Genomic DNA, 26,910 nt, shown 5'->3' on the forward strand with positions numbered 1-26,910 from the left:
AGGGGTGTGGGGGGTGGGGGAGGTGGGGAGTCGCGTGTTAAAGAATAACCCGCACCTGGGAAGCCCTCCAGGGGACGCGGCCCCTTCCCCGACCAGCAGCCCCGTGTGCGGGAACCCCACGAGGAAGCCGGCCCTTCGGGGCATCGAGGGCGTGCGGGCCGGGGCTCCGCAGAGGCCAAGGCACGGGCGGGCGGGGGCCGCTAGAGGGGCCCCCTCTCCCGGCCTGCGCGGGAGCGACGGGCCTGGGGCGGGGCCTCGGTGGGCGTGGCCACGAAGCACAGGCCAATGGGAACGCGGCCAGCCCCAGCCACGCTCCACCTCGGAATGTTGATACGGCGCGCGGGCCAATGGGCGCGCTCCGGAGGCGGGGACACAAGGAGGGGGCGGGCCGGCCGTAGCTTCGGGGGCAGAGCGGCGCGGGCGGCTGCCGATCCAGGGCGGGGGTCGGCGGCCCGGCCAGCCCGGCCCGGCCCGGGGCCGCTTCCCGAGCGTCCGCCCTCGCTGCTGCAGCCTTGGTGCCTGGCCGGCGAGCCATGGAGGCGGAGCGCCCCCCGGCGCCCGGCCCGGCCTGCGGGCACCCCTCGCCCCGCGCTGCCGGCCCGGAACCCGCGGCCGCGCCCGTGTCGGTGCCCGCGCCGCCGCAGGTACCGGGCGCCGGGGGCTTGAGCCAGAGTGCGCTCGTCGCAAAGATGGCGTCGGGGCTGCACAAACTTCGGGCCCCCGGGGCGGGGCGGCGTTCCGTCTATGTCCGCGGGTCCTCGGGGCCCTGCCGCTTCCCGCCGCGCCGGGCCGGGGGCGGGGCCGAGGGCGGGGCGCGCCGACCACAGCTGGTTTGGGGGTGCAGAGCGGATCCGGGTGGGGGCTGGGGGCCCCGGGCCGCTGCCTCCGCTGAGCACGCCCCGTCCGCAGGGCCCTGCCGTGGGCGGCGGCTTGGCGGGCTTGCAGTTCTCACCCCCGCAGGAGCCGGAGCCGCGGGCCCCGGGGACGTGGGCGGGGGCGGCAGCGGGGCCCCTGACGCCGTCCGCGCACATCCCCGTGCCAGCGCACAGGTGAGCCGCGCGCCAGGCCGAAGTGGGCGTGCGCACACGTGCGCCCTGGTGTGCAGGGGTGGTGGGTGGGGCGCGGGAACGTGCCTTCCCGACACCCCCCAGGGTGCTCGCCTGGGGCAGGTCCGGGGCCCCGGCTGAGTTTCTGACCACCCCCGCTCTCCAGCCCTGAAAGAGTTAAGCAGTTTGATAGTAACCCTTGTCCCCCTCAACCCCTGGGGCCTGGGATCAGCTGGGAGGGAGCCGCTGTCCTCTCTGCAGCAGAGACTGGGGGCCGGCGTGAGGTCCACTGCCCAGGGGTCCCAGGCCTCGCATAAATGCCTCAAGGGTGTTGGACACCCCGGTCTGGCTGGGCAGCCAGGGGCAGGCACTGGTCTGGCCCGCTGGGACCTGGGGACCGGCTTGTGCTTGGAGCTGTTGCCCTGGCTGCCGCTGACTGCTGGCTGCTCTTCTCCACCCCCCACCCCACCCCCAGGCCTGGCCCTGGGCCCACAGCTGCTGTTGCACAACCTGGGTTAATGTGTGCCTGGGGGAGGGCTGGGCCCCCATTGCCCTGGCCCAGCCAGTGGGGCCTCAGACCCCTGGTCCAGCACCAGGGTCTGCAGGAGACTCCACTGGACACAGCCCAGGCTGGAGGTGACTCGGCTCTAGGGAGACCCCAGCCCAGGCCCAGTTCCTGGTGGTTCCTGGAGATCTAGGCTCTGTAACCCGAGCCCGGGGTGGAGCTGGGCCGGCCGCCCAGGCCAGCGCCTGGAGTGAGGGAACCTGGTGTACACAGGCACGTGCCGGGGCCTGCACGTGTGTGCCCGGCCAGGGGAGGGGTCTGGGAGCACTTGCTGGGCCCCACCTGCCCAGCCCACCCCCTGCCCCTGCCCTCTCCTCCCCCAGAGCCCCCCAAGGAAAAGCCCGGCTGGATGAGGTCATGGCTGCGGCAGCTCTCACAAGCCTGTCCACCAGCCCCCTGTTGCTGGGGCCCCCAGCTGCAGGCTTCCACGCGGGTGAGACTTAGAGCCCGGCCGGGGATGGGGGTGGGGGTGGGGGCAGGGCCACTGTTCCTCCAGGACCTTAAGTGGGGGGCAAGCAGAGCCCCCTCACCTGGAAAACCACCTTCTAAACACTCGGACACCATGGCCCCTGGACATCCTCGCTGTGGCCAAAGTCCCAGCGCCCCCAGCCTGCAGGCCTCCGTGACCACCTGCCCGTCCCCCCGGCTGGCCAGGCATACCCCCACACGGGACTGTTCTCTTCCTCCTTCCCTGTCCAAGGGAGGTCGGTCCCCACACCGTGCGGCCACCTCTTCCTGGCCACCATCTCCTCCCAGTGCCTACGTGCCCGCCCAGCTTACCTTCGGGCAGAGTGAAGGGACTCAGAGCCCTGACCCTGGCCTGGCGTGTCCCCGCAGAGCCCGGCTCGGAGCCCTGGTCCGAGCCGCCAGTGCAGCCACCAGGCAGTGGCAGCGGCAGCGGTGGGGACTGGGGCTGGGACCTGGCCAGCGAGCAGTCCTCTCCACCCACGCCGTCACCCCCACTGCCCCTGGAGGCAGCCCACTTCCTGTTCGGGGAGCCTGCCCCTCGGAAGAGGAAGGTGAGCCCGGGGCTGGGCTCAGGGTGGGGTGGCCGTGGTGGCCAAGCCTGACCACCGGCCCTCGTCACCCAGGGTGCGGTGCAGGTCCTGTTCCAGTGTCTGTGGAAGCGCTGCGGCGAGGTGCTGGGCACGGCCTCCGGGATGCAGAGACACATCCGCCTGGCCCACCTGGGGTGCGTGCTGGCCTGTGGGCTGGGGGCGGGCCGGGCCGGGCCGGGCCCCCGCGGCAGCTCCCACCACCCTGTCCCCAGCAGGCGGCAGGCGGAGCCAGAGCAGAGCGACGGCGAGGAGGACTTTTACTACACAGAGCTGGACATCGGTCTGGAGGTGCTGGCCGGCGGGCTCTCCAGCCTGACCTCCGTGTCCCCCACGGCCTCCCTGCCGCCTGCCTTCCCACGCCTGGAGCTGCCTGAGCCCCCAGCCCTGCCCAGCCTGCTGCGCCCCCTGGCCTTGTCCCCGCCCCAGGTGCTGAGCTCCGAGGCGCACCCCCAGGTGTGCCGCCCTGACCACTCCCACCAGGTGGGTGCGGTCACAGGCAGCAGCTGTGAGCAGCCCCCCCCACCCCCGGGCGCGCCGGAGGGAGACCACAGCTGTGTCTCCTTTCAGGGCTGCCTGGCACCCGCCAGGCTGCAAGTGCAGCCCAGCCCCGCCGGGGCCCTCGAGCCAGCCCTGCCCTCCACGCGTGGCGCCAGCCTGAGGTGCGTGTGTGTCCAGGGGCAGGGGGCGAGTGGGGGGGGGGTTCTGTCCCGGCCTGACAGCACCCACGTGTCCCCCCAGGAAGCCCCGAGGGGATGCCAAGAAGTGCCGGAAGGCGTACGGCGTGCAGCGCAGGGACCTCTGGTGCACCGCCTGCCGCTGGAAGAAGGCCTGCCAGCGCTTCCTGGGCACCACCCGCTGCCCGGGGCGCCCGGGCTCCCAGAGGAGGAAATGAGCTGCACCCCACCCCACCCCACCCCTGCCCGGGCCCTCCGAGCCGCAGGGCCTGCTCTTCAAGGGGGCAGGGGCATCAGGGCCCCCGGAGCCCCAGAGGTGGGGGGGGGGTCTCACCACTCAAAGTGCCTCTGAAGAAACCAGCCTTTTGCACTAAAGCCTGGGGTGGGTGCCGCCCCCCCCACCTGTCCGTGGACTCGTCCAGGGAGCTGATGGTCCAGCCGCGAGGCCGCGTGGGAGCCGCACCTGGATGCACTTTGAGGGGTCAGGTGGGGCCTCCCCCGCCGCACCTAACCTGGTGGGCGGTACGGGCCCCGGGGCTGGCGTCGGACCTGGTTTCCGAAGCTCAGGTGTCTTGCGTCTGGGCTGCGCCAGGCGAGGAGAAAAATTAAAGATTCGAGCTTTTCCAGAAGCTGTGTCTGCCTCCAGGGTGGGGAGGTGGAAGTCGGTGGGAGTGGTGGGGGGGCGGCGGTGCTGGCAACGGGCTGCCGGGGGCTGGGGTCACTCGGGCCAGCCGCACCCAGGGCAGGGCGAGGACAGAGGAGGGGGCCCTGTCTGAAGCACACACGAGGCGTTTGCTCGAGCAGCAATTTCCCAATTTATTGAAAGTGATCGCTTTGCAAGAAGGTCTAAGCTACCCCCATCACAGAAAGGAACCCCACAGGCCGGCCAGAGCCCGGCACGCACGTCGCATGACCACTACTGGAGGAGGCTCTGTTTCCCTGCCCTACGGCCACGGAGCTGGGGCCCGCCGCGGCGGGCATGCCTCCCCCGCACGGCAGACGCACCGCCGACGCAAACACAGGTTCGCAACAGTCCGTACAAAGTCGGCGGGGGGGAGAGGACCCCCAGAACAGCGTCGGTGGTCCTCCGACACCGCCCTTTTCCTGTGTTTCGGTCGGTCGACCGGCTGAAAAGAACGTTGAAAAAAATAAATATTTCAGAAAAGCACACAGCACCCTCCCCACCAGCCGTTACAAAACACCGCACAGGATCGAAAAAATAGAAGACAGCAGAACACAACCACTAAGTATGGCTTTTAGGAAGTGTCACAGAATGAGCGAGAAGAAGGTCTTTCATCATATTGTGAAAAGTTCCAGGTTTTGCATTTTCCCATTTTTTTTAATAAAGAAAGATGTGCAAACTTGGGGGCAGCAGCTGTGTCTCAAGACGGGTCCCTCCCAAGTGCTGGCGGGGTCGGCCCTGTCCCCACACCCGGTCGGGGTCCAGACACTGCCCCTGCTCGGGCCGGCGCTCCGACCGAGAGCCCCGGGCCCCCCGCCCCGCCCCCCACGGACGGGACACCCAGCGGGCCGTGCCCTCCCCGCCGGTGTGGCCGACACCAAGGTCCAGACAGACACACACGGAAAAGCACAAAACGTGACGTGAAATGTAATCTACACGGTTTTTCCTCTTCATAAAAAAAATATTTATTAGTTTAAACATTGATCTGGAAAAAACAAAAAGGGTCCATCACATAAAAAAAAACTCTTCGCGACACACGCCTTTCCCTTCACTCCTCCCGAGAGGACGGGTTCGTCTCCATCCTGCAAACGGCACGGGGCCTGCCGGCGGCTGGAGCGCAGCGGGGCGGGAAGCGGGGCCCCGGGCTTTGAGTCCAGTGTGGGTTTCGAGGGGACGGACGGACGGCCCTGTGGCACGGGCAGCGGGCCCCTCGAAGGTCAGCGGGGCAGTGAGCAGGTCAGAAAGAGCAGGACGTCCTGAGTGTGGAGGCAGGTGGCCCGGGCGTGGGCAGGGCGGCCTGAGAGGCAGGGCCGGCACAAAACCCAGAGCCCCCTGTTGGCAGCAAAGGTCTGGTTCCCGAACGCACTGATAAGAAAGTGGGTCCGTTCGGAAAGCGGGGAGACACGAGTGTCGAGGGCCCGGCTCCGGGCTGGGCCGGGCCTCGCGGGTGACCGGCGGGAGGTGTGCCCAGAAGCCCCACACAGCCCGGCCCACCCTCCCAAGGCAGAGGGGGCAGGGTGGAGGGCTCGGTGGGTCCGGGGCAACCCTGGCTGTGTCCGGTAAGGACGCCAGCGTGGAGGCACGGCAGCGGCCCAGCTGGGGGAGGTGGTGGGCGCAGGCAACTCGCCCACACGTCCTTCAAGAGCACCCCCCTCTAACCGATAGAAACGGCGGCTAATTTTATTTCAAAAATCAGTAAAAGCGAAAGCAGAGGCTCCTTCCTGGGGCAGGATTTCAAAGACAGCGAGCACCACGTCCCGTCCACCCACTCAGGCCAGCCGGGGCCCCACCCCCGCCCTCCACTCCCCGCGAAGGTTCGCAGGGCTTTCCGCCTAGCCAGAACAGATGTGACCCCCCCCCAAAAAAACAAACAAACGTGGGGACAGCCTCTGAGTCCGTGGAGACAAGGACACAGCGCTCTGTGGCACCCTGGAGCCCTCCTGGGGGGGGGGGGGCAGAGGGCGGCGGGTCGCGCCCAGCTCAGCGGTGAGAGGTGTGGGGTCGCCTTGCCCGGCGGCCCGGACGAGGAAGAGCACAGGCGAGGCCTGTCCTGCAGCCGGCAGCCGGGTGCCGGCCAACAGGCTGCACCTGCTTTTCGCGCAGCGAAGACAACAAGGTCACGGGCGCCACTGAAAATGCAGCAGGAGGACCTCGCTGCAAGCGAAGGGAGGGGCGGCTCCGCGCGGTTCGTCTGGCGCGAGAGAGCGAGCGAGAGAGAGAGAGCGCGCGCGCGCGCGAGCGCCAGCCGAGAGAACTGTGTGTGATCTCAACTCATCTCCGCTGAGAAAGTTTGGTTACCCATCCGGGAGCGGAGGCGCAGCTCCGCCTCCAGAGTTAGCAGCAGCGCAGGCGGACCCCGGGGCGGGCGGGCAGCAGGCGGGGCCTGGCGCGCAGGTGGGCGGGGCCACGGGACCCGGCCCGCCGCGGCTCCCCAAGGAAGTGCACACAGAACGGAGGGCGGAGCCCCCGCAGGACCCCCGGCCACTGCGGCCGCCGCCAGGAGTTAGCACCTGGGAGCCCCTGGCCTGGGGGGGCTTCCGCAGCTGTTTTGTGTTGAGCACCAAAGCCCAGAGGCGGCGGGGCCGCGGGGCTCTCTGTACACCGGGTTCTGCGGGGGGCCCAGGGGCGGCGGAGCCTGGAAGGCAAAGGGCGACAGGCAGTGACCGACAGGACCGGGCTGCTGGGGGTGGGGGCTGCAGAGGGGAGGGGGCCGAGGCCCTGCGGTGGGTGCAGAGCCCCTCAGCTCCGGGGCCTGGACCTCGGGGCCACGCTCGACACCACACCCAGGGGGTGTTGGCCACACCCTGGCCCCGCTCCACGCTGCCCCACACGCACCTGCTGGGACTCGCCTCGCGCCCCGCCCCCGCCAACTTGGTGGTCCCAGGGCCCCACGGCGGGGCTGCACCCGCTTCTGAGACCCCAGGGCCGGCGTCTCGGGTGTGGCTGGGGGGCGGGAGCAGAGGGAAGGGGGGCCCGGAGGAGGGGCTGTGCGGGGTCGGCCGGCCCCACCCCCGCCCCGGCAGGGGAGACCCCCAAGCACCCGCGCGCACAGGTGCGGGGGCGGCACTGCCTTCACCCACCGCGCCCAGCCCCGGGGCCTAGGAGATCCAGGCGAAGTCCTTGTCGGGCCCCCCCGGGGGGCTGGGGGGCCCCTGCGGCGAGCCGTCCTCGTCCTTGTCGTCCCCCAGGAGCGCGTCCTCGTGGGCCAGGCCCACATCGTCCTCGTCCTCCGCCAGCTCCTCCTCGCCCTCCCCTCGCGGGTCGTCGGGGTCCTCCAGGTACGGCCCGTCGCCCGCGAAGAGCTCGGGGGAGCCCTCGGCCGCCCCGCCGTCCAGCGGGCCGGCCACGCCGCGGCCCGCGCAGTCGGTGCACACGCCGTGGCGCCGCGAGCCGTGCTTGATGCCCACGCTGGCGGCCGACATGAACACCCGGCTGCAGAGCTTGCAGACGTACTTCTTGTCCTTGCTGTGCACCTGCGGGGACCGCGGGCCGGTGAGGGGCGGCCGGCCGGGGGGGGGGGCCGGCCGGGGCCCAGGGGTCGCCCCCCCCCCCCCCCCGCACGCAACGACCTCCCACCTCGGGGGCCCCACCCCCTGCACCCACGCCTGCCCACAGAGCCCCAAACCGTGAAAACCTACCGCACAGATGTGTGCTGCCCCCCCCCCCCCGACTTCAGAGGTGTGAGGTCCGGGGCCACCACACCTTCTGGGGAAAGCCAGGCGAGACCCTGGGAGGAGCCAGGTGCCGCCCCACGGGCACCCATCCCAGAAATGGGGTCCGTGTGTCCCCAGGACCCTCCTGGGTCTTTTTGTTTGTTCGATACTTTTTTAAAAAAGGCTTTGTTTTTAGAGAGAGGAGAAGGGGGGGGGAAAGAAAGAAACATCAATGAGTGGTTGCCTCTTGCACACCCCCAAATGGGGACCTGGCCTCTAACCCAGGCATGTGCCCTGACCGGGAATCGAACCAGTGACCCCTTAGTTCTCCAGCTGGCACCCAATCCTCGCAGCCACACCAGCCAGGGGTGTGTGTCTGATACATTTTTAAATACATTTTTAACTCCCTCGACCCTCCCCCAACAGAAGAAGAAAAACTCAAGGCCCAGAGGCGTGAGCAGGCACAGCTGGGCGGGGCAGTGGGTGGCGCAGGGCAGGGACGAGGGCTGCGGGGGAGCTGGGGGCTGCAGCAGGACACCAGGGCAACAAGGACACTCGGGCCAGGACCAGATGGCCGCACTCGCCGCCCGTGTGGACTGAAGGAAGGACGGGGGAGGGGCGGATGCGGGTGCCATGGCAACCGTGGCTCAGCTCAGAGCTGCAGGCTGGACTTGGGGACTCAGCTGCCTCCTCAGGGTCAGGGACCCCCGAGAAATGAAACAGGAACACGCAGATCCCCTCCCCAGAGGAAAACAAGCCCTCACGCTCCAGCCGGGGGTCCGGGATTTCCGGCCCCCCCTCCCCAGGCCCAAGCAGGAACCCGGGATAAAATTCCAAGGCGAGCAGGTGTCCCTGTCCACCGAGCTATGGGTGTGGTTTCGCTGAAGATGAGACGCGGCCCCCTCAGTGGGCGAGGTGCCAGGGGGGCCCTGGAAATATCGGGGGGCCCCTTTGGGAAGGGTGTGATGTTCTAACCATGATTTTCTAGCACCTAACGTGGATACAAAATAAATGAATACCAAAAATAATAGTAATATAATCAAATATGAACTGTCGTTGACAAATAAAATTTAGAGTTCTTTTCAAAAATAATAATAATAATTGGGAGTATTCCCAGCAACCAGGCACCGGGCTTAAAAACGCTGCTCGTTGGGCGAAGGACGTGTCATGGACGCGGGAGCCCCTCCCACCAGCCCTGACCCACGGGTCCTGCGCCAGCGGCTCCTGGGGCGGCTCCGTGAGCAGCCTCCTCCGATCCGTACGAGGTGTGTGTATTTGGAGGTCGCTGCTCAGTCTCCCTTTTTCTACCAAATTAGAGGCGCTCTCCTTCGCTCCAGATCATTCTCTGGATTTTCACGCATCCAGGCTTTCGTGACACGTGGCTGTCCCAGCCTCTCTCACACACAGTGCGGCAGACCGTCCTGCGGCGGAGCCCGTGCCCCCGCTGCCCCGCCCACCCGCGTCCACTCCTGCTTCTGGGACTCTCCGGAAACTGACTTGTCCGATGGGGGCGGGAGGGAGGGGAGGCGTAATGTGAATTGTAACCACCCCTGTTACAACTTCCCAGCACTTGTTAGTGGGACAGACAAAGAGATACACTCCTTGCCCGGACTGGTGTGGCTCAGTGGGTTGAGCACAGGCCTGCGAACCAAAGGGTTGCTGGTTCGATTCCCAGTCAGGGCAACACCTGGGTTGTGGGCCAGGTTCCTGATGGGGGTGGGGTGTGAGAGGCAACCACACATGGATGTTTCTCTGTTTCTCTCCTCTTTCTCCTTCCCTTCCCCGCTCTCTAAAAGGAAATAAAATATTTTTTAAAGAAAAGATACACTTCTGTTTGGACAGGAGGTCCCCCCCCCCTTCCTCTCTCCCCTAAAACACTGGTTAAAAGGGACACGCAGCTGGAGAAGGGGGCGTTCCAAAGTCAGGGCGTCACGTGGGCCTCGTGCTCCTGGGCCTGCCCACTTGCTCTCCAGGTCCAGTCTGGACCCGGCTGGGGAGCAGGGGAGGCCACGGCCCACCCGTGGGGTGTCCCCTCTGGGACACTGGCTGGCTGGGGCTCCTGGGGCGTCTCTCAGCCAGCTGGGCTGGGGCGCCCACTCCTGGAAAGTCTCCCCTCCAGCCCTGTGATCTGACCTCAAAGGGTCTCCCCCAGGTGTCCTAACCCCAAACAAGTTCCCCCAGGGGCTGGACGAGCACCAAGGCCGCCCGGCGTGAGGGGCGGGCTGGAAGGTCTGACAGGAGCCCTGTCCCACAGGCAGTGGCCCTGCTCACGACATGGACCAACACCCGTGGCAATGCCCTGCCTGCTCCAGCAGTCACCCTGCTGTCAGGGGCCCAGCCTGGAGGTCTTGCCTCACCCCCAGCTATGGGGGTCAGCTATGGGTGTCCAGCCAGGCCTGTGCGCCCCACAGATGGCTCTGGAAACCCCAGGGCCCCAAACTAGGGACATCACCCCAATGTCTTCTCCCTACCCCTACTCGAGCCCAGGGCCACCCGCCTGCCCCCCGCCTCAAACGGGCCCAGTGCACATGCGGGGGGACTCACTCAGATTCCGCATGCACCCCCGGCCCGGCCCCTCAGCCCGAGCCACCGGGCCTAGCTCATCTCCCCCCCAGAGGCCCCTCGCCCCGCCTGCTTTTAGGGAGCTGCCCCCATTCCAAGGGTGAGCTTTTCAGGCCACGCAAACCCACCACTCAACGCCCAGCCTGACAGCGGCCAGCTGGGCTCCCGCAGGACGGGAGGGGCCGGTGGCAAGGGTGCGGGGAGCCAGCTGGGGCCCCATGTGACTCCAGGGCAGGGCACAGAGGAGGTGAGGATGTGGTGGGCCCCGGGGGGCCAAGGGCAGGGGTCCCGGCAGGGGTGGAAGCGTTGCCTGGGCCCAGTGCCGCCCAGGGCCTGAAGGGAAGGAGGGAAACCCAGGGTGGGATGTGGAGTGAGCGGACCCCACTTCAGGGCTTGCTGCGGGGCTCCTCCTCACCCCCGAGCCCCGACTCCCTGACCACGACCCCTGACCCCCAGCCGCGCGCCCCGCCCGCACTCACCAGCGTGTGCCGCTTCATGTGCTCGCGCCGCGTGAACTTCTTCCCGCAGATCTCGCAGGGGTAGGGCCGCTCGCCGGTGTGGGAGCGCATGTGGCGCTTGAGGATGCACTGGTGCATGGCCGAGAAGCTGCAGTACGGGCACTTGAACTTCTTCCTGATGACCGTGAACTCGTTGACTGGAAGGGAGCACAGGGTGAGGGTCACCAGGGCCGAGCACCCCCCGCCGGCCCAGGCCCCGCCCGGCACAGACTGCCTCCCCGCCGCCCAGCCCGGCACAGGTGTCCGGCGCCAGGCTGATGGCCAGAGGCAGCCGCGCCCACGTCTCAGACCCAGTGGACACCTTCTGTCCGTGTCTGGGACACGGGGATGCCCACGCCTGCGGCTGAGGCAGGAACGCCGCGTGCACACGTGGGGGGAGGCGCCGGAGGACAGCCCTGAACCTCACAGCCACGGCCCCTGCTGCCCAGGGCCCGGCGGCCAGCAGCCCCTCCACCTCCGCAGGCCGGCGGCTCCGCACCTCGACCGTGGAACGCCCGGAGGGAAGGTTCCGCCTGGTCCCTCCAGCGAAGCGCCGGCGGACACAGCCGAGCGGGAGGCGGGGTCCACCCTGAATGTGCGGCCAGAGCAGCCAGCAGCCTCCGCCCGTGCTGACTTTCCACACTTCGGAGACCACGCCCTGGGCCTCCGGGGGCCACTCTGGGCCAGGTCCACAGCAGGACACAGCCGGTGCCTCCTTCCACACTTCAGGTGGTCTCGTGGTGGCAGTTACAGGTTCGGGGTCCCAGGTGTCGGCCCCACTGCGCGCTGGGGTGGCCCACATGCCACGGTTGCCCCCTCTAGAGCCCTCATGGTGCCCTCCTAGCTCCCCAGAGGCCGCCCGGGTCTCTGGGACGGCCAAGGGCAGCCTGGACCCTGTGGTTGCGTGCGGGAGGGGCCCCGGGACGGAGGACACCTGTCCCCAGGCACCTGCAGGCAGCTTCTCAGGGCCTCAGCCGCGCCAGCGCCCGGGGACAGACCGAGGGCCAAGGACACCGGACCGGCCGGAGGCGGCTGCCGGCACCTTCGAGCTGCTACTGTTATATGCCTCACTCCCGTCTGTGGGACGGAACCCACCGGAACCACTGCCGCGAAGTCGGGACTGTTTCCGCTCATCACCCAGACAGACGCTCCTCCCCGGAGCCCCGGGGCCCGTCATCTGTCTGCGCTTCTGTCTGGGGCACGACCCCCGGATCCCCGGCCTCAGGCCGCTGTCCCTGCTTCTCGTCCGCGGCCACGAGTTCCCTGGCTTGTGCTTGTTTGTCCGCGGCGTCTCCCTGCCGCCTGGATCTCCGGAGGTCGCTTCTGCTGGGTACGGGCTGCCCGGTTGGCAACTTTCCGCAGCTCCTGCTGGAGGTCGGCCTCTGCCTGCGGCTCTGGAAGGAGACTTCTCCCCTGGCCGCTCCTTTTGTCCTCGGTTTCCCACAGTCTGACCCTGATGTGCCCGGATATTGATTGCTGTTGATATTAGTGTTTTACTTTGGTTTCCATGCTGCGCTGGGCTTATACAGCTGCTCAAAACTCTAGGCTGGCGTCTTTCTTCTGTTTGGGGAAGTCTCCCCGCCCCTCCCCTCCGCGGCCCGGAGCCCCGGCTGCACGTGCAGGAAACACCCTTGAGTGTGCGCTGCCTCCCTCCCCCGTTCCTCACTCCCCTTCCCCTCCGAGCCTCCTCGGCGCGCAGTGTGGCCTTCGCTGCGTCTTCCCGTTCATCCACTCGCCCCCTCTCGCGCCGGGACGGCCGCCGAACCACCGGGGAGTTCTCAGCTTCGGATGCTGTGTTCCCAGTTCGGGGTGTTCACTTCGCTGTTCCTGAGAGCGCCCAGCCCCCTCGGAACGCCCCATATCTCCCCATCCGCCTTGTCCGCCGTCTCCTCCAGGGTGTGGGTGTGGGTGACGGTGGCTTCCAGGCCCCTCCGATGAGGAGTGTGACAGCATTTGGCTCTGCCGGTTGGCAGACTTCGCCGCTCTCTTGGCGCGCAACCCGCTCCTCTCGGCCCAGCCTGTTTCCGGCTCCAGCGTTCGGGAAACCTGCCCGAGGGAGCTCGGCGGGGGGGGGAACCGGAGCTCCGCGCGTCCCCCGAGACTGCCACCTTCCAGCCCCACCTGTGCCGCCGGCTCCCCCCACCCCACGCCCCAGAGCCCGAGTGGGCCGGGGAGGCTGTTCTGCCCCGAGGGCAGGCCCAGCGCAACCCGGTCCTGGTCGAAGCTGCAGGTTCCCAGAGTTTTCTGCAAAACGAATGAATGTGTTTTCTCTCGCACCTGAGTCACGTGCCGCTGCCAGCACAGACCACGACCAAAACGGAATCCTTGACTTTAAATGCCGTGGAAACGAGTCAACGGACATCCGCCAGGGCGTGGGGAGTCCTCATTAACACACACACGTGCACACACGTGTGCATGCACACGCAGGTACCCAAGCGTGTGAGGCTGCCCGTCCCCGCTCTGTGCAGACCAAGGTCAGCCCGAAGCAGGTCTGTGGCAGCCAGTGGACCCCAGGGAAGGTCCCACCGACCCTCATTATCTAAACCCTCGGGGTCGACGGAAGGTCAGTGTTACGTTTTCATAATCAACAACGACAACAAGACCCTCCTGCAGCCAAGCCCTGAGCACCGGTGTCTCTGTGAGAAACCCAGTGAGGACGAGAGACGGGAGGTGCTCGCGGCGAGCTCAGGGATGACGGCCCCGCGGAGGTGCCGCGTGCCGGGGGGCCGTGCAGCTCCCCGGGGAACGGCGTTGAGTGTGAGAGCAGAACCAAACAGCTGGTTGTCCTAAAAACGCTCCTTGCACCTGTTCTTATTTTGCCACCCGGCACAGACCTGCTTCTCCTAGGTGCAAGGGGACCTGTTTAAGGTGCGACGGGACCTGTTTCACACTTTCTAATTGATTTGGAAATGGGACCGAAGCTCTCAGCCCCGCGGTGCAGAGAGAGGCGCCAGAGCTCAGGTCTGTCGGGGGCCAGTTCCCCCAGCGAGCGAGCAGCCACGGCTGCAGGGCCCGCGGTCAGCACAGAGCTGCCGGGCAGGGCGGCCACGGAGTCAGCGACCCCCCCGGCCGGGCTCCTCCCGCCACAGCGACCTCACGGCGCCAAGACCCACCCTGACAACAAGGAAAGGAGAGGAAGTCCCTGGAAGTGCCGTTCAGATGCCAACGGCCAAGCACAGAACCACGACCTTTCCGAAGGGCGAGGGGCACCCACCGACCCGTCTTTCGGCTCCGGGAGATGCTGGAGCCGGTTGCCCTGGCAACAACATCCGGAGCCTCTCCGAGAACCCCACTTCCCTCCGCCATGAGAACTGGTCTGCTGACGCAGGTGAGGCGCAGGGCCTGCAGGCGGCCCACGCCCGAGTGGGGCGTGGTGGGGGTGGGCAGCCCCTCAGACTGGGGGGGGGCAAGTCTGGCCCAGAAGCCCAGCCCCCGCCCGCTGGAACATGCTCCAGAACCTGGCGCCGGTCACGGGTGTCCTCCCTCCCGCCGGGGGACAGGGGCCCACAGTGCGGCCACCTGCCCTGCGTGGCCAGCGGCCCTGAGACCCAGTGTCCAGGGAGGGGACGAGAGCGCACAGTCTGGGCGACTCTCGTCCGCGGCTGGTCCTTCACCCTCGCAGAGAAACAGCTCAGGACCCGATTGGGGGGGGCGGGCGCTGGGCCTCGTGCTCGGATCTTTCCAGAAGGTAACAGGTCAGAGCCATCGGGCCCCTCCCCCTGCGGAGGGCGGAGGGCGGAGGGCGTCCCTGCCCACTGCGCTGGGAGTGCAGCTGCCCGCCGAGTGGGTGGGCGCCGAAACGTCTCTGCCTGGCCGCCTGCGGAGGCCTCGAGGTGACCGCCTCAAAGACACAAAGGTCGCCTGGTCCCAGTCCCTCAGCCGCTGGGACCCGCGCCGCAGGCCGGGCCGCAGGGGACATCTGCTCCCGCACGGAGGCGCCGGTTTCCGCGGGGCGCTGTCCCCCGGGCCCCGTGCCGACCTCAGGTAGAGCCGTCAGGGCCGCAGGACTCCGGGTGCGCCCGGCGCCGGCCCGTGGAAACCCCGAGGAGGCCTCCTGGCTCAGCCCGGGCCCCGACCTGCACCAAGGGACAGGCCGGCCACATGCCGTCGGGCGCAGCAGAACCGAGAGGCCGTGTGAGCAGCGCAGACCCAACCCGCGCTGCGCCCCACACTCACCGGGGCCGGTCCGGCCACCTCCAGGAGAACCCGTCGGGGGTCTGGAAAGGACGGCTCCAGTGAGTCGCCAGCGAGCGGGCAGGCAAGAGAGGCCCGCGTCCCCCTACACCGTCCTGTTAGTGGGGGTGGCAGAGACTGACCCCGGAGTTCATGGTCAGCTCTCCTCAAGGTGCGTCCTTCTCAGGGAGACGGGCGGGGACCGGCCAGGCCTCTCTCCGTGCAAGATGCGGGAAGCGCGTGTCCGAGGTCCCGAGCCGCCGCTGGTCCGCGTGGACCCAGCTCCGCCGGCCGCTGGGCGCCGGGCCTGCTGTCCCGAACCCACGGCCCCCTGAGCAGCGAGGGCCGCCCTTCTCTTGGGGAAAGTTCCTCCGAGAAGTGTCTGCATTTCAGGACAACGACCAGTCTGACTTCATGCGGCCGTGACCGTCGTCAGTGCGAAGGCTGCCAACGGCGTCCTCCTGAGCGAGGTGGGGCTCAGCGCGCGCCCACCCACCTGTGCGCACCAGGGCAGGAGGGTCCCGGGTCTCACGTGGGCGTCCCGGCAGAGCGGAGGGCAGAGAGGCCGCTCTGTGACCTTGTCCCCCAGGTGACGTGGGCCGGGGCCAGGCCCCCGGAAGCCGGGAGATGCGTCTCAGCGGGGGGAGGGGGAGACAAGCAGCAGCTGGTGGGGCTTGGAGAGTTCCGGAAGCGCCGTCCTCCACCTCCCGGTGGTGAGCGGGGCACCACGTGGGACGAAGCCTGGGTCCCGCCGTCCCCGCGCACCGCCCGTCCGGGGCGGGGTCTTTCTCCCAGGGGGCCGGCGCCCAGGAAGCGGAAACAAGTCGTGAGGACTCGGAGCCCGGCCCCGGCCCTGAGAAAGGGTCTGAGATGCGGGTCCCGGTGTCCGGTGTCCGGCTGGCCCCCTCTCCAGAAGCGGGCTCCACCCCATCCAGTGACGGCTCCTGGTCCCCTTTTTAAAAGCCGGGACACGGTCCTCACGCCGCGACCTGCACAAGGTCGGCTGCGGCAGCTGCCACACACGGTGCCTCGTCCCAGAGCCGGCAGACGGGCACGGGGCCGCCCTGCTGGGCTGAAGGCGGTGAACCCGGCGTTGGGGGGCTTGAGGACCCCTCGTTTTGCCCCCCATCCCTGTCGGGATGCAGCAAAGCCCACGCTGCGGGCAAAGGCTGCCAGACACGGAGACGGTAGAAAAAGCCACAAATCACCCCGTGCGTCACTCTTGGTGTTGAGGACAGACCGGCCACATGGGGGCAGCACAGACCACTGTCAGCGTCCCAGTGCGGAGTGGCCCCTTCGGGGCAGCTGGGAGGAGACGGGGCACTTGTGGGGGGTCAGGGCGGGGGCGGGGGGGAGTGGAGGGGTGCGGACAGCAGAGGGTGCCCGAGGCCCCGACCTCTCCACAGACAAACATGCCCGGTGGCTTCCCAACCTGCCCTTGTCACCCACAAAACGTGTCCGATTGTCCCGTCGGCTACATGTCCAGCTGCTGGCCCTGCAGATGGGCGATTCCAGACGCCTTAGGGCCATCTCCCCTAACAGTCCCAGGCTCCGCACAAATCGGAGGGGGCGGGACGGACACTCGGGCAGGGGGGTTGACCCCAGTGCCTGGCTCAGGTGCTGGCCGTGTTGCAAACACTGTTCTGTCTTAAACTCGCCGTAACTGGGCGAGACAGGCTACACCCATTTCTCAGAGGCAGAAAACGAGGCTGGGCATGGTTTTGAAGGCACGCCCGAACCCACGCCCAGCAGCCCTGGTCTGACCCGCGGCCAAGCCCCAGCCCCCGACCCTGTGTCCGGCCGGGCAGTCGCTCTCCATTCAGCAAAGTGAGGGGACGCCACGTCGGTTTAGCCTCTATTAGCCACAGCCGCTCCCGTCACCCCAGCACAGAACCCGTCAGAGATCGTGACAACAAAGTTACAAAGATGCTGGTTTGCAAAGTGAAGGTGAACCCAAAGACACACGTCCCAGGACCCAACACCCAGGACGCCTGGGCTCTCCCTTCACCTTCACCCCGTGGGGCGGGGTGCCCCCCCCCCCCGGCACACCCCTGCCCCTCAGGCCCCTGCACCCAACACACTCGGGCCAGGGGCCACTGGGCGGGGTGCCCTGCACCCTCTCCACACTCGGCTCCTCCCCTTCGGGGTGTGTCCCGTCCCCCCTGCAGAGCAAGGGGGCCCCTGCTGGCCCCCACCCTGCTGACCACCACCCAGACTCCAGGTGTCTCCTCTCCCTGGTGACCGCTCTTTGCCACCAGTGAGTGCCCCCACGACGGCTCCTCAGGGCACCCGTGACGTGGACGGCGGCCCGCTCACGGGCTGGCACGCAGTGGGCTCGTGCGTGGGGCGGGGGTGGGGACCTGGGCAAGCCACCGCCCTGTGTGTGTCGGGAGGGCGCCCTGGGCCCCGGCCAGTCAGCCGCTCGGAGCCACTGGAATTTGGGGACGCAAACATGGGAGGCCCTGACGGCACCAATGTGGTATCCAACCCCTCGGTCCAGGTCCCGGAGCAACCGGCACCGTCTTGAGCAGACAAAGCCGGGGATGCACCCCGGTTCAAGCCGCCTCCCAGCTCTCCCCACAAGGAAGGGGTCTCGGTGCAGAGGCGGGGCGGGGGGGGGCAGATGCCTGCAGAGGGCACCCCGAGCCTGTCCCCTTGGCCCACGGTCCTGACTCAGGCAGGCGCCCCATCCCGGCCGGGCACTGACCCCGGGCACCTCTGAGCTCCAGTGGCGGTGCGGCCTCGACTGTCAGTAGGAAACATCTGAGCCGGCTCACGCTGCCCCCCACCCCTCGCCCTGAGGACTGCACTCCCCCCCCCGGCACTCACGGGACAGGGAGTGGGCGCCCTTGGGCAGGTACTCCAGCAGCAGGGAGCTGTCGTCACCCAGCACGTCCGCCTTGAGCGACAGCAGGCTGTTCTTGCTCATGAGCGCCGCCCGCAGGTTGGCCACCGCCGTGGCCTGCTGCAGGGCCTCCTCCTTCTCCGGCGTGAGCAGCGGGCCCAGGTAGCTGGCTTCGGCCCCCAGGAGGCCCTCGTCCCCGGGGCCGTAGAGGTCGGCCCTCTCCCCGCGGCTGTCAGAGCTGCCGGCCTCGGTGATGGTCAAGTCCGAATCTGGGGGAGGAAGCAGACGGGCGGTCACTTCGAGGCTCTCCGGGCGGGGAAGGGGCGAGCGAGCGAGGGCGGTGAGCCTCCTGACCGCCCGCTGCCTGGAAGGTCCCCCCACCCTGTCCCCAAGGTCAAAGACACAGCCCCGGACCAGGGGGAGTCCCAGCCAAGGCCTCAGGCGAGCAGCCCGGGCTGTGGCGAGTCTGCCCACTGCCGCTCCCAGGACACGGCGCAGCCACCCGGGGAACACCCACTGGCCGACCTCAGCGAACTCCAGCGGGACGCAGAGCAGGGCCCTGGGGCGTTGTCACAAGGCTCGTGAGAACGTCCCGCCGTCTGCAGTCCCCCTGTCTGCCCGAAACAAGCCCGCCTGCGGCTGCGTGGCCACAGCCCTGGCGTCCCCCCGCCGGGCACCCGGGTCACGGGCGCGTCCCAAAGGCCTGGGAGGAACACTCATCGCCGCCCCCTGACATAAGGATGACGCGGCTCAGAGGGAACCTCGGAGCGACCGGTCCTCCCTGAGGGCTGGGGATTCGCACGGTGACAGACGAGGCACCTCACGGCCCCGGATGCCCCCTAAAATCGGGGAGGCGCGGCCACCACCCCACGGGGCGCCCCCCCACCGGGCCCTTCTCGCTGCCTCGGCTGCTCTAGTGCTGGCTTTCGGAAGCAGGGGCAGAGCTGGCCCTTCCAGAACGTGCTCTCCCTCCGACGAGAACGCAGAGCGAAGGCGTCCAGAGGAGGAGCGTCTGAGGCCCGCCCACCGGAGGGGGCAGGGGTGCCGCGGAGGGGAGCAGGCGGCGGGGCGGGACGGGCCGGGCAGCGTGCAGGCGGCCCAGTGACCGGGCGCCGGGGCAGCAGAGCCAGAGGCCCCCTGGGTCGCAGCCGCGTCCCGAAAGAGGGGTTGGAGGCGGCGGCGGGGAAGATGAAGCTCCGCAGGCAGAGCGGGAAGTTGCAGGCGGCAGCCACGTCGCGGCCGGTCAGCGCGCACAGAGCCCGACGTTCCGGGGAAACCGCGTAGGGGCCGCCACGGGCCGCCGTTGGGCAGCAGCTGAGACCATCGGGAACCCTCAGGGACCGTGAGCAGCACGGCCCACACGCACCCACACGTGCTCACACGTGCCCACACGCACCCCCGCTCAGGGAGCCCGCGGGGCCCCGCGGCCCTCCCGCCTGCCCGGCTCCAGACACGCTGTCCCGTCCAGGACTTTCTGGTGCCAGGAAACTGACGCGCTGCCCCCTAGACCCTCAGCCGCAGCGCCTCCCCCCGCCCCTGGGGCCCGGCGTCCCACTCCCTGCCTCTGTGGCCTCGGCTCCTTTAGGGGCCTCCTCTGGGCCGAACCACATGGTCCTCGTCCCTCGGTGTCACTGAGCATCACGACCTCAGGGCTCATCCGTACTCGGGTTTCAGAACCGCCTTCCTCTGAACCGCTACATACTGTCCCACTGTGTTGGCTTGTTTTTAAGATTTTATTTATTTATTTTTAGAGAGAGAGAGGGGAAGGGGAAAAGAGAGGGAGAGAAGCGTCCTTGTGTGGTTGCCTCTCACACGCCCCCTACTGGGGACCTGGCCCGAAACCCAGGCCTGTGCCCTGACTGGGAATCGAACCCGTGATGCTTTGGTTTGCAGGCCAGTGCTTGATACACTGAGCCCCACCAGCCAGGGCCGCTCTGTGTTATTTCTCACAACTGACTATTACCGTAGCCCTGGCTGCACTGCTCAGTGGGTTAGAGCATCGTCCCAACACTCCAAGGCTTCAGGTTCAATTGCCGGTCAGGGCAGACACAAGAATCAGCCGGTGAATTCCTCAGGAAGTCACAACAAATCCATCTCTCTCTGTCTCCCTTCCTCTCTCAGTCTAAATTCAATAAATTAAAAAAAATAAAAAATGCACACAATGGATTATTAATCCATAATCGTCTCAAAGCAATGCTCTTTTGCTCGTAGTTCTCAAGTTGGCTGCTCTGGCGATGGTCCCGGGGGGGCCGGTGGGGTGGGGGCGGGGCTGCCGCAGGGCAGGAGGGACGGTCCCTGGTGCTGGAAACGGCCTCCCTCCTGACCCCAGGGGCGAGACATGTGTCGAACCCCCGGACTCACCCCCTGGCGGCTGCACTCGCAGAGACCGACGAGGGGCGGGGCAGCGAGCTGGAGTGCTCGCAATCGCGGGACGGGGGCGGCGGCGGCCACTCCGGGGAGCGTCTGGCCCGGACACTCCGCTCCCAGGAGTTTGTGTGGAGAAAGGAAAACGTGACAGACTGGCCGGCGGCGTCCACAGGAGCTGAAGCCAGGTCAGGACGGCCGGCCCTGGCCGGGGCGCCCCGTCCGGGGACCAGAGGCCGGACCAGCAAACGCCAGGGTGTTCAGTCGGCGGAACAGGCACCACGACCCACAGGGCCTGGGCCGCAGGCTGCACCGCCCGGCTCCCGCCTCCTGGCAGGCGCCGCTCTGCAGGTGGAGTCCCAGGTGGGGTGCGGCCCGACGCAGGGAGGACGGGGGGACACGCAGGCCGGACACCAGGTCTGCCCGCCCCTGCCCCCGGCCACCGCGGTGGGCACGCGTCCCCGCACGGCTCGACGCTGCCTCCCCCCGACCTGCCACGCCAGCGAGAGGCCACGGTTGGACGTGGTTCCCATGGGCGTGGCTCCCGGGAAGCGGCCCGGGGAGGGTGCACTCGCCTTTCACTCAAGAGAAAGCACTCCAACACTGACGGGCCCCAGGGTCACCCGCCTGTGGGAGGCGGGACACCCAGGGGTCAGAGCGGGCAGGAGGCCTGCAGGACCGGACGCCAGGTCCCGGTCCGGCACCCCAAACCACGTGCGGTGACCCCGAGACACGTCCCCGTTGGGAAAGGGCCCCCCGCCCATCAGCGGGCTGGACTGGAACACCCTGTTCTCCGAGACGCACAATAAACCTCGATAAAAACGAAGCGACCTGCACCGGGGAGCCCACCTCAGGCCCCCGAACCCCGGGGCGGAGGGGCACAGGGGCGCTGGGTGGGCGGCGGGGCGCTGGGTGGGCGGCGGGGGCGGGCAGGCCGCCCCACGCGAGCTCACAGCTGCGCGCCCTTGTCTCAGCGACTCGGAGCCCGTGTGCGGGAGCGGCTGACGGTTGCCCGGGAAACCGAGGGATTTCAGAGTGCGAGGCAGAGCTCACTTGTTGGAGTCTAAAAACACCTTCTGCTCCGCGGGGGCACTCAAACCCGCAGGCCCACGGCTGGGGAAGGCCGCTGCCTCTCGGCGTGTCGGTGGACTCGCCCACGGGTGACGGGCCGCCAGGGCGGAGGAGCGGGCACTCAGCGCTGACCGCCCGGGCCGCCTCGGCCCGGAGCCCCGGGCACTCAGCGCTGACCGCCCGGGCCGCCTCGGCCCGGAGCCCCTGTCCTGGTCTCTCGCCACGGAGCGCCGCGGGCCAGGCTCTCGTCAGAGCCGGCGGACGACTCTAACCAGAGGCAGGAGCCGATGGGGACACCGCTGCCCCTCTCCCGGCCGACAGCTAGCAGGAGGACAGGGCTTTTCCATCCGCTCAGACACCCCGGCTTCCTCTGACCCAGAGCAGTCCAGCTCCAGCGGTTCCGGGGGGGGGCAGCCTGCCTGGGACGCTGCCAGGTCTGCCGTCGTACTTGGGAGTCCCCCCTGGGGGTGAGCGGTGACTGGCAGCCGGTGGGTGGGGAAGCCGGGGTGCTGAGGAGGTCTCGGGATGCCCCGGGCAGTCTCCCCACCCGCCCGCCCAGCTAGGAGACCCTGGCCAGCCACCACATGCAGGAACCATGAGACACAGGAGCAGCGAGGACTCCTCCCGGCTACAGTGTCTCCTGGGCTCCGCTGTTCGGTGGATACAGAGCTGCAGTCAGGGGATAGAGGGAAACTCTGGGAGATGGGTTAGAGATGCCCCACAACAACGTGAGTGTAATGAATGGATGAATGGCACACTGGGGAATGGTTACCACAGGGGCGGAGTGGACGGTGTGTGTATTTCACGACGGCAGCAAAAGCCACGGTGCAGGGGGCCAGGCTCGCCCTTCCCAGCGAGGAGAGCGGAACGGGGCTCCCCAGGGCCCCGGGGAGCCTTCCGGGCAGGGCAGCGGGTGCCCCACCAGCACACGGCATGCTTCGTACTTGTGACATTTTCCAGGGCTCATCACCCCACGGTTTGCTGCCTTCCGTCCACTTCCGTCCACTCACTCGCTGACTTCCTACCTTCTCTCTGGACAGGACCCTCCATGCAGACCACTCCCTGAGAGGCCTCTGTCCTGACCCGGACCGATGCCAGTGGTCCCTGAGCCCTACCCACAGCCCCAGACGCCCCAGGGTGCTTGTTCGCCCGTCTGCCCCCGAGAGAGGCTCAATGTGACTGTCACCACCTCCAGAAAGAGTCCCCGTCGGTGAGTGGAGTGAACATTGACTTCTTCGCAGTTTACCCCCTGGAGACGGATACAAAGTATCCGATGATGCAAAGTATCAGACAGAGGGTGAGAACCGGGGACACAGCAAAGCCCAGGCCCGCCCCCCCGCACCGTGTGGTGAGCCCAGAGGCCACGCGAGAAACACACCGGGGAAAGCCACCAGCGTGAGCCCGGGAGCGCGTCGCTCTGTCTACGCTGCGCCGTGTGCCGCCACGGCCCCCTACCACCCCCCCCCGCCCCCCGCAGCGCCGGAGCCCTGCCCGGAACGGAGGGAAGGCTTACTTGAGTCTCGGATGTTGAACGGCCACCCGGACGTGGGCAGGAAGGACGGCACCGGGGAGCCGGCCCGGCTCTCGTCCTCCACCTGCTGCGTGATGTGCCGGACCGTCTCCTTGTTTTTCCGGTTCTTCCTCCGGCCGCTGGGCTGCCAGCCGTCCGCTCCGGCCTGCTCGGGGAACGAGTTCTGCGGCACCCCGTCCCGGGCGGAGGGCGGCTCGCCGCCGCCGCCCCCGAAATGAGGCGGCGAGATCTGCTCCTCCTTGATGCGCAGCGGCCCGTAGCCCGCGTCCCCCGGCCACAGCGCCTGCACGCTCAGGTCGTCGGGGCCGTCGGCCTTGGGCTCGGGGTCCTCCTTGCCGTAGCTGCTGCCCCCCTCGTGGCAGCTGGCGATGGCCGAGTCCCCGGAGGAGTTGGTGGGGCTGGCGCGCCGCGCCAGCCACGGGGAGATGCTCCTCCCGGCCATGACGGCGGAGATGAGGGCGTCGGCCCCGCCGCCCGGCGGGGCGCCCACCTCGAACTCCGCGAGCTCGTCCGAGGCGTCCGGCTTGATGCTGATGTCCAGCGCGGCCTTGATGAAGTCGTGGCAGGCCTGCACGATGTCCGTCATCTGCAGGAAGCTGGCCGCCGACATCACCTCGATGACGTTGCGGCTGGTGAGCGCCAGGTGGGCCGAGTACATGAAGTCGATGATGGCCTTGAAGCCCTGGGCCGTGACGATGTCCAGGTGCGTGACGGTGGCCGGCTCCGACGTCTTCTGCACCTGGCAGTACAGCGTCTTGAAGTAGCGGCTGCTGCCCAGCAGCACGTTCTTGTGGGCCTTGAAGACCTTGCCCTCGACCACCACGCACACGTCACACAGCACCCCGTGCTGCCGCTGCTGGTCCAGCTCCCGCAGCAGGTGCCGGTAGTGGGACGCGATTTCCATGTCTTCCTTCCGGTTGTTCATGGGGACGCCGGGTGCCGCCGCTCCTACAGGCTCTGCGGGGACAAGAAGGGACGGTCACCCACTCGCGGCCGGCGCGGTGCGCCCAGTGGGCGGGTGGGCAGCCGGCGTGCCCGGGAGGAAGGCGGCGTGTCCTCGGGGGCCCAGCCGCCACCAGGACCGGGACGGGAAGGGATGTTCTGGCGCGAGGCTTGGACCCGGGTTTCTGGACAGAACCCCCCACCCGCCGCGAACTCGCTGAACACACGGCAAACATTCTGGGAGCAGGGAAGACGCCCGTCAGCAGCTGAAGCCAAGTGCTCACCCGAATGGAGGACCCAGGGCAGCTGACCCGGGTCCTAACCCCTCGCCCTCGAAGGGGCATCCTTACAGACGAGCAGACAGAAAAGGAGGGTTTCCCACAGGAAGCCCGAGAGCCCCAGGGTGCAAGCCGCCGTGGGCGCCGGCCAAACCTCCCGCCGGCAGCCCTGGTCGAAAGGACCGGTGCCCCCAGGTCATGCCTGTGAAGCCACGCGGTCATGGAAGCTCCCCCCGCCCACCTGGTGCCCCTCCCACCACACAGTCCCAGCCCGTGGGCTGGTCCTCTCACCACCCCGCCGGCCTCTGTTTCCCGGGTGCGAGGAGACGCCGAGGACAAGCGGCTGGAACAACAGAACTCGGCTCTGGCATCGCCTGGAGGCCCGGACCCCAGACCCAGGTGTCGGCAGGGTCAGTGCCGCGGGCGACTTGGAGGGAAGACGCGTCCCAGCCTCCCCAGCTCCTGCCGGTGGCCCGCGGCCCTCGCGGTTCCTCGGCTCGGAGACACCCCCTCCATCCCCGCCCGTCCCACCGTCCCCTCGGCCGGTCGGGCAGGGTCAGGGCAGGGGCCACCCGCTCCGGCGTGGCCGCCCCGAGCGCGTCGTGGTTTCTGGCTGCGAGACCACAGGGCCGAGGCGTCGGGCTCCGCGCTCAGAGGGGGAAGCGCGGGTTTCGTGATCCGGTTTCCTCTATGAGTCAGTCTCCGCGCACCAGTGGAACGGACCCTCAAGAACCAGGAAGGTCGCCAAGAGGCAGAGAGAGCTCCGTGCCGCTTCTCCCGAAACGGCCTCACAGGGCTCGCACTTCGAGCCACTTCCACTCCCCTGGCACGATCCGAGACAGGCTGCCGCTCCGCCGGCGCCTCAGAGCCGGCCTGTGCTCGACGCCGGGGCTCTGCCGCGGGACGAGGATGATGCCAGGTTCGGGGCAGGGGAGGCGCCGCTCGGACACCGAAAAGACAAGGAGTTTGAACCGACGGTGCCCCGAGGGGCCGCGTCTGCGGGGGGAAGGGTGGCAGCCGCACTCACGTTTCGGGGGGAGCTCTCTCAGCACCAGGGAGCCGTCCTCGGGGTCCAGCCTGCCCGGCCACCGTGGGACAGCGGCTGCCCCGTGGCTGTTCGGCAGCGGTGACCCCCAAGGGCCCTAAAGACGGAAGCGCCCTGGGCAGCGAAGCCGGTCAGGTCACACAACCGCCATCGAGTGAGCGTTCAAGTGAGACCGCAGCGAGCTCAGGGCGCGAGGGCAAGGAAGCAGAGCACCGGCCCTGCCTGGTGGGGGCCACTGGATGCTAGAGGCACACCTGGCCTCAGGACACACACCTATCTGGGGGACTCACACCTGACATCAGGACACACACCTGGCCGAGGGACTCACACCTGTCCGGGGGATGCACACCTACAGACACACACCCGTTCACAAGGTGCACACTGGTCACGGGAACACCTGTGGGCTCACACCTGGGGACAGACGCCCTGACCATCGTCTGCTGCAGGGAGCGGAGGCCCCTTCATGCATTCGAAGGGTCCGCGGGGCGCCCCTTGAGTACGGGGCCCCTCAGAGAGGAGCCCGCGGTCTACGGAGGACGCAGACGCCACGTGGCGCGGCCCGCGCCCCTCTGCCGCCCCCAGCGCCCCCCACCTGCGCCCTTCTCTCCTCCGGGGGCTCTGCCTGCTGCGTGCCCACCTCGCTTACCTGCAGGCGCCTCCGCTTCAGCCAGCACCGCCGTGAGGCGACGGGAATCCCCGTCCCAGCCCCAGCCGCAGCCCCAGCTCACGTCGGGCTGAAGGGGGCTCCCGGGGCCGCGTGCACCGCGGACGGCCAGGCACACGGCGGCGACGCCGGTGACCACAGGGCGGCTGGACGAAGGGTCCCCGCGCAGGCCCGTCCCGTCGGGGGTGGGCTCTGCGCCCGATGCTCTCGGCGCCCCTTCCAGCGGCGGGCGCTCCGAGCGCGAAGCCCGGGTCAGCCGCCGCGTCGCACCGGGAGAGCACCCTGAGCGCGCATCACCTGCTGCCCACCGCGCCCGAGCCTCACCCCGGCAGCAGGGCGGGGCGGCTCTCCCTTCCGTCCCCAGGGCGCTCTGCCAGGAAGGCCATTTGTCCCGGTAAAAATGTAGAACCGGCTCTGGCTGGTGTGGTTCAGCGGATTGAGTGCCGCCCTGCAAGCCAAAGGGTCGCCGGTTCGACCCCTGTGAGGCGCCGCCCGCTCCGCTCCAGCCCAGCGTCCCCGCGGCAGGAGAGCCACCTGGTGGGCCCGCCAGCCACAGACCCCCGAGACAGCAGGCCTGTGTCTGCGGGTGCGGGAGACCGGGGGGGGGGGGGGAGGGGGGGACGATGACAAGTGACGGTGAGACGGAGCAGGGCCAGCGAGAGACCCTGCGACCAGCCAGGACCTGCCGGGCCCCTGGTGGCTGGGCCCCAGCCCCAGCACAGGGAGCCCCGAGTTCAGTGCCTCCAGGGGACACAGGAGACCCCCAGCGCAGCCGCCAGAGGTGTCCCACGCACCCTCACTCAGGCCTGGGCACCCAGGAGAGCGGCTGGGGGGGCCCCCGGGCGTGCGTAGAGCCCGGCAGCGCCAGGAGGCCTGCGTGCGGCCGCCCGAGGGCCGACCCAGGGAGGCAGCTCGGTGAACTTCCCGTTTCTCGGCTTCCGCCGGTGGGGAGCCGGCCTGGGGAATTTCTTCATGTTCTGGGCCGGGAGAGAGAAAGGGGAAGCAGCCACCTGTGCACCCAGGTGCCCCCCGCACACGGGAGGGTCCGGTCTGGACCTTTGGTCTCCGAGCCACGCCTGGACGTCGTGGGCGAGACCCTCCCGCTGGCTGGTCCCTGACGCACGAGGCCGGCCGAGCACACACGCTCGCCCACGGGGCAGGTCCGCAAAGGTCAGGTTCCCTGTGGAGCCCGTGTCCCCGAGGAAGCCTCCACGCCCCACCCACCCCACGCCATGTCTGGGACCCCCGGCCAGGCCCACC

General features: G+C 68.5%; 2 protein-coding genes across 4 annotated transcripts in view; one reads left to right on the top strand and one right to left on the bottom strand.

Annotated features, from left to right (window-relative positions):
- The first annotated feature begins 220 nt into the window (after positions 1 to 220).
- Positions 221 to 3,972, top strand: SLC2A4RG (SLC2A4 regulator). Of its 3 annotated transcripts, XM_036010035.1 has the most exons (8): positions 418 to 644; positions 910 to 1,049; positions 1,935 to 2,044; positions 2,449 to 2,630; positions 2,703 to 2,803; positions 2,885 to 3,149; positions 3,237 to 3,328; positions 3,408 to 3,972. In XM_036010035.1, the coding sequence occupies exons 1-8, from the start codon at positions 534 to 536 to the stop codon at positions 3,559 to 3,561; spliced, it is 1,155 nt and encodes a 384-aa protein (XP_035865928.1). In that variant the 5' UTR covers positions 418 to 533; the 3' UTR covers positions 3,562 to 3,972. The 3 variants fall into 3 exon arrangements, with proteins under 3 accessions (XP_035865927.1, XP_028380291.2, XP_035865928.1); XM_036010034.1 differs by lacking the exon at positions 910 to 1,049 and having other exon boundaries at positions 221 to 644; positions 2,882 to 3,149; XM_028524490.2 differs by lacking the exon at positions 910 to 1,049 and having other exon boundaries at positions 238 to 644.
- A 2,291-nt stretch (positions 3,973 to 6,263) lies between these two features.
- ZBTB46 (zinc finger and BTB domain containing 46) overlaps positions 6,264 to 26,910 on the bottom strand; it is a 30,976-nt gene continuing 10,329 nt past the window's right edge. Inside the window, exons 2-5 of the mRNA XM_028524350.2 lie at positions 22,704 to 23,678; positions 17,740 to 18,024; positions 10,720 to 10,895; positions 6,264 to 7,498 (exon numbers count right to left, since the gene is read on the bottom strand). Of these exons, the coding sequence (XP_028380151.1) occupies positions 7,124 to 7,498; positions 10,720 to 10,895; positions 17,740 to 18,024; positions 22,704 to 23,646 (1,779 nt within the window). The 5' untranslated portion in view covers positions 23,647 to 23,678 and the 3' untranslated portion in view covers positions 6,264 to 7,123. The remainder of the gene's footprint in view (positions 7,499 to 10,719; positions 10,896 to 17,739; positions 18,025 to 22,703; positions 23,679 to 26,910) is intronic.

Source organism: Phyllostomus discolor, chromosome 9 (assembly GCF_004126475.2).
Source record: "Phyllostomus discolor isolate MPI-MPIP mPhyDis1 chromosome 9, mPhyDis1.pri.v3, whole genome shotgun sequence".
Lineage (NCBI taxonomy): Eukaryota > Metazoa > Chordata > Mammalia > Chiroptera > Phyllostomidae > Phyllostomus > Phyllostomus discolor.